This window comes from Bison bison, unplaced genomic scaffold, assembly GCF_000754665.1.
Source record: "Bison bison bison isolate TAMUID 2011002044 unplaced genomic scaffold, Bison_UMD1.0 scf7180017864519, whole genome shotgun sequence".
In the NCBI taxonomy this organism is placed as follows: Eukaryota; Metazoa; Chordata; class Mammalia; order Artiodactyla; family Bovidae; genus Bison; species Bison bison.
The window spans coordinates 3,105,942-3,118,332 of record NW_011495072.1 but is presented as its reverse complement, the minus strand read 5'-3'; the positions used below and the strand labels follow the sequence as shown (position 1 = coordinate 3,118,332).

General features: G+C 41.6%; 1 protein-coding gene across 1 annotated transcript in view; it reads left to right on the top strand.

Moving 5' to 3' along the window:
* The window catches only part of MAN1A2 (mannosidase, alpha, class 1A, member 2), a 155,465-nt gene that overhangs the window by 20,551 nt on the left and 122,523 nt on the right, over positions 1–12,391 (top strand). Inside the window, exon 2 of the mRNA XM_010830715.1 lies at positions 9,459–9,714. Coding sequence (XP_010829017.1) covers positions 9,459–9,714 — 256 coding nt within the window. The remainder of the gene's footprint in view (positions 1–9,458; positions 9,715–12,391) is intronic.

The following is a 12,391-nucleotide window of genomic DNA, read 5'->3' as shown; positions in this document are numbered from 1 at the left end:
GTTTTTGAGGAATGAGTAACTGATTGCCTCCATGAATGAGCAACTTAGTCTCCATGTTGGCTGATACTTTATGATGCAGAACCTCACCCTAAGTTGTTTTGTTGGACTTATTTTGTTTTTTTTTTTAGTATGGCTAGCCCCCACCCTGAGACTGTTGGATGTGGCCAACCCCACCCTAAAAGCTGGTGTGGCCAGTACCCACCATAAATAAACAAGGACACATGTATGAAGTAGACAGATTACCTCCCATAAAGTGGCCAGACTTGTCTTAGGACAATGCAGAATTCTTTACTACACGGAAAGATATAAGGCACTGATGAAAAGCAAGAGACAAATGAAAGTTCACCATGATTATCTGTTGAAGATATCAAAGTTACAAAAAAAAAAAAAAATCTTAAAAAGATGTAAGTAAAAGGTCATTCAGGTGAAAATAAACATCTAGAAATTTGATCCAACTGATGAAATTTAAAATCTAGAAATTTGGGCACTAAAGTAAAATTTGAGGAGCCTCTTGAAAATGAAATTGAAATGAGGACAGATTACCTCAAGATGGTGGAGTGAAAGGACATGCGCTCACTCCTTATAGGAACACTGGAATCACAACTAACTGCTGAACAGTCATCAACAAAGTCAATTCTGGAACCTGCCAGAAAAAATACCCTACACCCAAAGTCAAAGGAGAAATCACAGTACGATGGTTGGAGGGGCATAATTGTGATAAAATCAAATCACATACCCACTGGATGAGCAGCCTACAAACTGGAGAACAATTGCAGCACAGAAGTTCTATTGGAATAAAAGTTCTGAGCCCTATGCCAGGCTGTCCAGTGTGGGGGTATCTGGCAACAGGAGGAAGAGTCCCTAGAGAATCTGGCTTTGAAGTTTAGTTGCAAGACTTCCTCAGGACAGGGGGTGGGGGGAGGGAGACAGAAACTCTGCTCTTGGAGGGCACACACAAAGTCCTGTGTGCACCAGGACCCAGGGGAAAAAAGCTGTGACTCCATACAAGACTGAGCCAGACCTACCTCACCTCAGAGGTGAGGGGTATCTGGTGGCTCATTGCTGGGACAAATACACTGGTGGCAGCAGTTCTGGGAATTACTCATTCATGTGGCCCCTCTAGAGGCCACCATTAGCCTCACTAAACAGCCTGTAGGCTCCAGTGCTGGGACACCTCAGGACACACAATGAACAGGGAGGGAACACTGCCCCATCCATCAACAGATAAGCACATTAAAGTTTTACTTAGCACAGCCATGCCCACCAAAGGGATAGGGCCAAGCTCTAGGGTACCACCAGTCCCACCCATTAGGAAGCTTGTACAAGCCTACAAGATAGCCTCATCTACCAGAGGGCAAACAGTAGAAGCAAGGAGAAGTACAGTCTTACAGCTTGTGAAACAAAAACCACAATCACAGAAACTTAAGACAAAATGTAATGGTAGAGGATTATGTCCCAGTTGAAGGAATAAGATAATAGCCTAGAAAAACAACCAAGTGAAGTGGAGATAGGCAACCTTTCAGGAAAAAAATTGAGAATAATGATAGGGAAGATGATCCAGTCTCGGACAAAGAATGGAGTCAAGGATTGAGAAGATGCAAGAAATGTTTAACAAAGACCTACAAGAACTAAAAAAAGGTGTTTTTATTCCAACCCCAAAGAAAGGCTATGCCAAAAAATGTTCAAACTGCCACACAATTGCACTCATCCCACACGCTAGCAAAATAATGCTCAAAATTCTCCAAGCTGGGCCTCAAAGTATGTGAACCGTGAACTTCCAGATGTTCAAGCTGGATTTAGAAAAGAGGAACCAGAGATCAAATTGCCAACATCCATTGGATCATTGAAAAAGCACGAGAGTTCCAGAAAAACATCTGCTTTATTGACTACGCCAAAGCCTTTGACTGTGTGGATCACAACAAACTGTGGAAAATTCTTCAAGAGATGGGAATACCAGACCACCTGACCTGCCTCCTGAGAAATCTGTATGCAGTTCAAGAAGCAACAGTTAGAACTGGATATGGAAGAAGACACCGGTTCCAAATTGGGAAAAGAATATTGTCACTCTGCTTATTCAATTTATATGCAGAGTACATCATGTGAAATGCCGGGCTGGATGAAGCACAAGCTGTAATGAAGATTGCCGGGGGAAATATCAATAACCTCAGGTATGCGGATGACATTACCCTTTGGCAAATAGAAAAGAACTAAAGAGCCTCTTGATGAAAGTTAAAGAGGAGAGTCAAAAAGTTCGCTTAAAACTCAACAGTCACAAAATGAAGATCATGGCATTTGGTCACATCACTTAGCAGATAGATAGGGAGACAGTGGAAACACTGACAGACTATTTTTTTGGGCTCCAAAATCACTGCAGATGATGACTGAAGTCAAGAAATTAAAAGACACTTGCTCCTTAGAAGAAAAGCTATGACCAACCTAGACAGCATATTAAAAGGCAAAGACGTTACTTGGCCAACAAAAGTCCATCTAGTCAAACTAGTCAAAGCTATGCTTTTTCCAGTAGTCATGTATTGATGTGAGAGTTGGACTATAAAGAAAGCTGAGCACCAAAGAATTGATGCTCTTGAACTGTGGTGTTGGAGAAGACTCTTGAGAGTCCCTTGGACTGCAAGGATATCAAACCAGTCAGTCCTCAAGGAAATCAGTCCTGAATATTCATTTGAGAGACTGATGCTGAAGCTGAAACTTTAATACTTTGGTCACCTGATCCGAATTGACTTAATTTGATAAGACCCTGATGCTGGGAAATATTGAAGGCAGGAAGAGAAGGGGATGACAGAGGATGAGACAGTTGGATGGTATCGTTGACTTGATGGACATGAGTTTGAGCAAGCTTTGGGAGTTGGTGATAGGGAAGCCAGGCGTGCTGCAGTCCTTGGGGTCACAGAGTTGGACATGACTGAAGGACTGAACTGAAAAAGAACTAAAGAACGAACAGAGATAAACAATACAGTAATTGAAATGGAAAATACACTAGAAGGATTCAACAGTAGAATAACTTAAGCAGAAGAACAGATAATTGACCTGGAAGACAGAATGTTGGAAATCACTGCTGAGGAACAGAATAACAAAAAGAATGAAAAGAAATGAAGACAGTATAAGTGACCTCTGGGACAACATTAAATGTACTAGCATTTGCATTATAGGAGTCCCAAAAGGAGAGGAGAGAGAGAAAGGATCTGAGACAATATTTGAAGACAAAATAGCTGAAAATTCACTTCCCTAACAAGGTCTTCCCTGGTAGCTCAGCTGGTAAATAATCTGCCTCCAATGCAGGAGACCCTGGTTCAATTCCTGGGTTAGGAAGATCCCCTAGAGAAGAGATAAGCTACCCACTCCAGTATTCTTGGGCTTCTCTGGTGGCTCAGATGGTAAAGAATTCGCCTGCAATGTGGGAGACTTGGATTTGATCCCTGGGTTGGGAAGACCCCCTGGAGGAGGGCAAGGCAACCCAGTCCAGTATTCTTGCCTATAGAAATCTCATGGACAGAGGAGCCTGGTGGGCTACAGTCCATGGGGTTGTGAAGAGTCGTACATGATTGAGTGACTAAGCACAGCACAACATTTCAAAGGAAACAATCACCCAAGTTCAGAAGGTACAGAGGGTCCCAGGTAGGATAAACCTAAGGAGGAACATGCCAAGAGACACACAGTAATCACATTGACAAAAATTAAAGACAAATTTAAAATAATAAAAGCAAGGAAGGAAAAACAACAACATACAAAGGAACTCCCATAAGGTTTTCAGTCGATTTCTGTCCTGAAACTGCAGGCCAGAAGGAAGTGGCTCAATGTATTTAAATGATGAAAATGAAGAACCTACAATCAAGAATACTCTACCCAGTAAGGCCCTCATGCAGATTTAATATAGAAATCAAAAACTTTCAGGTAACAGGAGATGAGGTAGCTCACCACCAACAAAATCACCTTTGCTGAAAATGCTAAAGGAACTCTTTAGCAGGAAAGAGACCAGCAACTTAAAACAGCCTTGTGCTACATACATAGATTGCTATATCAAAACCTCACATAAACAGCAAACCCCAAAACTATATATACACAAAAACAGAGATGAAAAGATTTGGTATAATTAATGGCTTACATTTGTATGGAAAATGACAATTTACTAAGTCCTTATACTTACCTTGGATATCACTAGCCAAATGTTCAGTTCAGTCGCTCAATTGTCTCCGACTCTTTGTGACCCTATGAACCGTAGCACGCCAGGCCTCCCTGTCCATCACCAACTCCCATAGTCTACCCAAACTCATGTCCATTGAGTTGGTGATGCCATCCAACCATCTCATCCTCTGTCATCCCCTTCCCCTCCTGCCCTCAATCTTTCCCAGCATCAGAGTCTTTTCAAAAGAGTCAGTTCTTCACATCAGGTGGCCAAAGTATTGGAGTTTCAGCTTCAACATTAGTCCTTCCCATGAACACCCTTTAAGATGGACTTGTTGGATCTCCTTGCAGTCCAAGGGACTCTCAAGAATCTTTTCCAACCCCACAGTTCAAAAGCATCAATTCTTCTGTGCTCAGCTTTCTTTATAGTCCAACTCTCACATCCATACATGACTACTGGAAAAACCATAGCCTTGACTAGACGGACTTTTGTTGACAAAGTAATGTCTCTGCTTTTTAATATGCTGTCTAGATTGGTCATAGCTTTCCTTCCAAGGAGTAAGCGTCTTTTAATTTCATGGCTGCAATCACCATCTGCAATGATTTTGGAGCCCAGAAAAATAAAGTCAGCCACTGTTTCCACTGTTTCCCCATCTATTTCCCATGAAGTGATGGGACCGGATGCCATGATCTTCGTTTTCTGAACGTTGAGCTTTCAGCCAATTTTTTTGCTCTCCTTCACTTTCATCAAGAGGCCCTTTAGTTCTTCTTGACTTTTTGCCAAATGTATTAGGTTAGTATTACCTGTCTTGCTATCTTTATTGAGGAAAGTACTGGTCTTGGAGGTTTTTGAGTGACGTGTGTCAGGTTACAGAGTGAGTTGAGAGCAGAGATGGAACCAGAATCCTAGTCTCCTGACTTTTTGCTTAATTACTTTTACTGCAAGTACCTTTTTCCAACTGCAAAATGATTCTTCTTGGATATGTTCTCTAGGCCTAGGCACAATGTCTTCTGTTGGTAAGCAGGGGGAGAGGGATTGGAAAGCAGTTTGGTGGTACCTGCATATTTACCATAGTTATCTTATCTTTGGAAAAGAGAATGGCAACTCACTCCAGGATTCCTGCCTGGGAAATCCCATGGACAGAGGAGCCTGGTGGGCTACAGTCCATGAGGTCCCAAGAGTCAGACAGGCTGGAGCAACTATCACTATCTTATCTAAGATTTCATTCAGTGCTTATCTGCTGCTGATGCCCTCATCTGCCTGAGTCTCCTGAACAGATCAGCCCAGAATTATCCTTGGATGCATACTGGGGCCAACCTTGTTTCTTCTCTGCCATACTTTTCCTATATCTAGTCTTTCTGCAGATGGATTTTTTTCTTGCTACCCAGACGACCTTGTTTGTTCCCAGTTGTCTGGCTCTGCTGTGATTCCTCCTTTTTTCTCTTGTTTTTTCTCACTAGCCCCTTTTCATAGTGAGCTATCCAATTTTATTTTTCTCTAAATGTTTAACATTTTATTTTTAATACTAGGCTGTGAATTGTTTTTTTTTTTTTTTTTTTCGATATATAATTCTGTGGTTTTCAACACATGTTCACATTTGTGTAAGCACAGAAATTAGGGTATGTAACAGTGCTACAATCCAGAAAAACTGTCTTGTATTATTCCTTTATAGTTAACCTCTCCCCTTTCCATAACTCCTGTCATCCACTGATATATATATAAATGTATATATTCATTATTCCTCTGTTTTTGTCTTTTTGAGAATGTCATGTAAAAGCAATTATATAGAATATAACTGTTGATACTGGCTTCTTTCATTCACATACTACCTTTGAAATTCATTCAAGTTGTGTGTTTGAATAGTTTTTTTTTTTTATTGCTGAGTAGTTGGCACCCCACTCCAGTACTCTTGCCTGGAGAATCCCATGGATGGAGGAGCCTGGTAGGCTGCAGGCCATGGGGTTGCTAAAAGTCGGACATGACTGAGCGACTTCACTTTCACCTTTCACTTTAATGCATTGGAGAAGGAAATTGCAACCCACTCCAATGTTCTTGCCTGGAGAATCCCAGGGACTGGGGAGCCTGGTGGGCTGCCGACTATGGGGTTGCACAGGGTCGGACACGACAGAAGTGACTTAGCAGCAGCAGCAGTATTCCGGTGGCAACCCACTCCAGTACTCTTGCCTGGAAAATCCCATGGATGGAGGAGCGTGGTAGGCTTCAGTCCATGGGGTTGCTAATAGTCGGACACGACTGAGTGACTTCACTTTCCCTTTTTACTTTCATGCAATGGAGAAGGAAATGGCAGGCTACTCCAGTGTTCTTGCCTGGAGAATCCCAGGGACGGGGGAGTCTGGTGGGCTGCCGTCTATGGGGTCACACAGAGTTGGACACAACTGAAGTGACTTAGCAGCAGCAGCAGAAGCAGTATTCCCATAGGGTGAATGTACCACAGTATAAACAGTGGTTTGTTTAACCATTTACTTTTTGAAAGACATGAAGGTTATTTCCAGTTTTTGCCTGTTACAAATAAAGCTGCTATAAACATTTGTGTATAGGATTCCATCCTCCCCCATTTTTGAAATTGTGGTAAAATATGCATAACATAGGGGCTTCACAGGTGGCATTAGTGGTAAAGAACCCCCTTGCTAATGCAGGAGACATAAGAGATACAGGTTCAATCCTGGGTTAGGAAGATAACCTGGAGGAGGGCATGGCAACCCAGTCCAGTATTCTTGCCTAGAGAATCTCATGGACAGAGGAACCTGATGGGCTACAGTCCATAGGGTTGCAAAGAATCAGACACAACTGAAGTGACTTGGCGCACACACACACACGCATAACGTAAAGTTTACCATCTTAACTGTTTTCACATGTACAGTGCAGTGGTATTAAATGTATTCATATTACTGTGTAACCATCACCACCATCCATCTCCAGAATTCTTTTCATCTTGCAGAACTGAAACTGCTTATCAATTAAACAATAACTTCCCATTTTTTCCTTTCCTCAAGCCTCTCCTAACCATCGTTCCACTGTTTTTCTGATTTTAACCTACCCTAAGACTCTCACCTAAGTGGAATTAAACGATATTTTTCTTTTTGTGACTGGCTTGTGTATAGGTTTTTATATGAGCATAAGCCTTAATTTCTCTGGGTTAAATGCCCAGGGAATTGCAGGATTCTATGATGGTTACATGTTTAGTTTTTAAAGAAACTGCTAAAGTTTTCCAAAGTGGCTGTACCATTCATTTTACTTTCTCACTAGCGACGTTGTAAGTCTAGGGTTTGAATTACATTTCTAGAGCGGTAACTCTGGTGACCCCTTAGAGTAGTCATCGTTGGATGATTTGGAAAATAGTAACTAACACTGCTGTATTCACTGATGTGGATTGTGGTGGAGGTGGAGCAAAGACTCAGGGCTCGATAGAAACCCAGTAGGTATCTACTGTAGTAGTGGTTTCTGAACTTGTATGCATACCGGAATCATCAGGGGAACTCTTTATAATTCAAATTCATGGATCTCATACAGACATGCTAAGTTGGAATCTGTATTTTTAACAAGGGCTAAAGCAAATTTTAAGTGATCATGCCCACAGTAGTTTGTCCATTGTGTTATAAGGTCTATGGAATTTACAAAATGTAAAAATTTCGGGAGCATATGGGGCTTCCCTGGTGGCTCAGTGGTGAAGAATCCACCTGCCAGTTCAGGAGACGTGTGTTTGATCCCTGGGTTGGGAAGATCACCTGAGGAGGAAATGGCAACCAGTCCAACATTCCTGCCTGGAGAATCCCATGGACAGAGGAGCCTGGTGGGCTACAGTCCATGGGGTCACAAAGAGTTGGACATGACTTAGTGACTAAACAACAACAACGTAATGGATATTCAACAAATAAGAAATTTCCAGCCCTCTTATTATCTTTTTCCTTATCTCTCTTTGACCCTATGTTTATATCTCCCTGTCTCTTTTTCACATCAGTTTATGAAGTGATCTTATGTATTTAAAATTTTTTAAAAATTGAAGTAATGTTGATTTACAGTGTTCTGTTAATTTCCAGTGTACAGCAAAGTGATTCAGTTATACACATATGTATTTTTTCATATTCTTTTCCACTTTGGTTTATTATAGGGTGTTGAATATTGGGAGGCCTGGTGTGCTGCAGTCCATTGGGTTGCAAAGAGTCAGATACCACCTGGTGACTGAACAGCAGCAACAACTGAATATAATTCCCTGTACTATACAATAGGACCTTGTTGTTTATTATATGGTCCCCTCTGATACTTAATTCTGTTTTTTCAGTTACAAATAATCTCGCCTTGGATAAACCTAATTGGCTGTGATACTACCACTGTGCAAAGCTTAATTCTGTGTTTTATTTTCTCTTCCCCCATCTAGTTTTTCACTGGTCTTTCTTTTTTTTTTTCCCCAATGTGTCTAATAGGTTATTGACTACTACTTTCTCTGTTTTCACTTGGCCCTTAAATTGTAACTTACTAGGTTCCCTCTTCCTACTATGGAAAGTGTTTGCTGCTCAGCATCTGGGGCTTATTTTCTTTCTCATACAAAGATATATTTATCCTGCTCTTGGGGCTTCCCTCATAGCTCAGTTGGTAAAGAATCCGCCTGCAATGCAGGAGACCCCTGTTTGATTCCTGGGTCAGGAATATTCGCTGGAGAAAGGATAGGCTACCCTCTCCAGTATTCTTGGGCTTTCCTTATAGCTCAGCTGGTAAAAAATCTGCCTGCAATGCAGGAAACCTGGGTTCGATCCCTGAGTTCGGAAGATCCCATGGAGAAGGGAAAGGCTACCCACTCTAGTATTCTGCCCTGGAGAATTCCATGGACTGTATAGTTCTGCTGTTGCTGCTGCTGCTGCTAAGTCGCTTCAGTCGTGTCTGACTCTCTGTGACCCCAAAGACAGCAGCCCACCAGGCTCCTCTGTCCCTGGGATTCTCCAGTCAAGAGTACTGGAGTGGGTTGCCATTTTTTTCTCCAATGCATGCATGCATGCATGCTAAGTCGCTTCAGTCGTGTCCGACTCTGTGCAACCCCATTGACAGCAGCCCACCAGGCTCCTCTGTCCACAGGATTCTCTAGGCAAAAATACTGGAGTGGGTTGCCATTTCCTTCTCCAACTGTATAGTTCATGGGGTCTCAAAGAGTCAGACACAACTGAGAGACTTTCACTTGTATAGGGAGATCCAAGTCTCTCTCATGGGTTGTTCTTTCTTTTCGATGGCAGGAGTAGAAAACAACTATCAAGGTTTGGTGAAGGAAGCTTTAAGTTTTGTATTTATTTTTCTCCTCTTCTTACAGGGAAGAAGAAGAACGTTTGAGAAATAAAATTCGAGCTGATCACGAGAAGGCTCTAGAAGAAGCAAAAGAAAAATTAAAAAAGTCAAGAGAGGAAATCCGAGCAGAAATACAGACAGAGAAAAATAAGGTAGTCCAAGAAATGAAGATAAGAGAGAAAAAGCCACTGCCAGCAGTTCCTATACCAAACCTTATAGGAACACATGGTGGAGACCCGGAAGATAATGACCTAAGAGAGAAAAGGGAAAAAATTAAAGAGGTAATAAGCTGAGATTTGTGATATGGGGTGGTTAGGGATATAGGTACGCATTTGACTGGGTGTAAGTTTATCTGTCTGTCTGTATTTATGCCATCTGTGGTACAGACTTTGTCATACTTTGATCAAATTGTTTGTTTTGAGGTCAGAATTGTAGTTCAGTTTACAAGATGGCATCAAGTGCTAAAACTCTCTTAATATCAATCATAATTACAGGATACTTAAAATTTTTGATATGATGTTGATTGGATAGTTAAGCTGCTTATCTTGTGTTCAGAGAACTTGTGATACTCAATATTTTATAAATAATGTAGAATAGACCCATAAACAGTTTATCATTTAATAGGAAATTTCATAAATATCTGTTTTCAAGGACCTCTGCTTGTTACTAGTTTCTGAAGAGTTAGCAAGTTTCTGAAGAGCTAGCTTTATATGTACCATCTTTCAAGGAACCCGTCGTGATACCACTTAACCATACTGCAGATTAAGAACATATCTTTCCAAAGAGTCTCAATGAATTTAATGGGGAAGGATTGATTTCAGCATTATTGAAATTTGTTTGGTCTCAGGAGTCTTTCAGTTTTGTTATTCTAAGGGTTCTTTGGAGATAAAATACCAGAATGAGAAGGAATCTAGTGAATGTTTTAGTAGAACTTTGTTAATTAGAAATCCTGCTAATGCTGGGTAGAGTTTTAGTTTTACTGTTGTGAAGAAACAGATTTTGAAATAGCATAAACAGTATTTAAAATTGATTGTTTATCATAACATAAGACAATACGTTTAGTTCAAATAGATAGCTATTAGGATATATTCTAGTAGTGAATATGGAAGATTTGCAGGTATTTTAGCATCCTTTATGAATTAGTATAAGATATGTACTTTGATTTTACCTTACTCTGGATTCTATGTTTTGTGCTCAGGCTGCTTGAGGCACTTTCTTTGGGCAGTGTTGAGGAAAAGGCAGTGGCACCCCACTCCAGTACTTTTGCCTGGAAAATCCCATGGACGGAGGAGTCTGGTAGGCTGCAGTCCATGGGGTCGCTAGAGTCAGACATGACTGAGCGACTTCCCTTTCACTTTTCACTTGCATGCATTGGAAAAGGAAATGGCAACCCACTCCAGTGTTCTTGCCTGGAGAATCCCAGGGACAGGGGAGCCTGGCGGGCTGCCATCCATGGGGTTGCACAGAGTCGGACACGACTGAAGTGACTTAGCAGCAGCAGCAGCAGAGGAGACTTTGATAATATTTTTTAATGTAATTAGAATTTATTGAAATACTTTCTGATGTACGTAATAATTCACATAGATAACACTGTGTGTTTCAGTTCAGTTCAGTCCCTGAGTAGTGTCTGACTCTTTGCGACCCCATGGACTCCAGCATGTCAGGCTTCCCTGGGGACCTACTACCACCCACAGGTTCAGTGATACACTGGGAGTACTCATAGAACTTAGCAAACTGTTATATTCATGGTTTATTCATTGAAAGCATACAGATTAAAATCAATAGAAAAGGCATATAGGACAAAGTTCAGTAGACCAGGCAAAAGCTTCTCATTGTCCTCTCACAGTGGAATGATATCAGTTCAGTTCAGTTCAGTCGATTAGTCGAGTCCGACTCTTCGTGACCCCATGAATTGCAGTACTCCAGGCCTCCCTGTCCATCACCAACTCCCAGAGTTCACTCAGACTCACGTCCATTGAGTCAGTGATGCCATCCAGCCATCTCATCCTCTGTTGTCCCCTTCTCCTGCCCCCAATGCCTCCCAGCATCAGAGTCTTTTCCAGTGAGTCAACTCTTTGCATGAGGTGGCCAAAGTACTGGAGTTTCCGCTTTAGCATCATTCCTTCCAAAGAAATCCCAGGGCTGATCTCCTTTAGAATGGACTAGTTGGATCTCCTTGCAGTCCAAGGGACTCTCAAGAGTCTTCTCCAACACCACAGTTCAAAAGCATCAATTCTTTGGTGCTCAGCTTTTTTCATAGTCCAACTCTCACATCCATACATGACCACAGGAAAAACCATAGCCTTGACTAGACAGACCTTTGTTGGCAAAGTAATGTCTCTGCTTTTGAATATGCTGTCTAGGTTGGTCATAACTTTCCTTCCAAGGAGTAAGCGTCTTTTAATTTCATGGCTGCAGTCACTATCAGCAGTGATTTTGGAGCTCAAAAAAATAAAGTCTGACACTGTTTCCACTGTTTCTCCATCTGTTTCCCATGAAGTGATGGGATGGGATGCCATGATCTTCGTTTTCTGAATGTTGAGCTTTAAGCCAACTTTTTTTCTCTCCACTTTCATTTTCATCAAGAGGATTTTGAGTTCCTCTTCACTTTCTGCCATAAGGGTGGTGTCATCTGCATATCTGAGGTGATTGATATTTCTCCCAGCAAACTTGATCCCAGCTTGTGCTTCTTCCAGCCTAGCGTTTCTCATGATGTACTCTGCATAGAAGTTAAATAAGCAGGGTGACAATATACAGCCTTGACGTACTCCTTTTCCTATTTGGAACCAGTCTGTTGTTCCATGTCCATTCTAACTGTTGCTTCCTGACCTGCATATAGGTTTCTCAGGAGGCAGGTCAGGTGGTCTGGTATTCCCATCTCTTTCAGAATTTTCCACAGTTTCTTGTGATCCACACAGTCAAAGCTGGCGTAGCAGGGGACAGCAGAGGATGAGATGG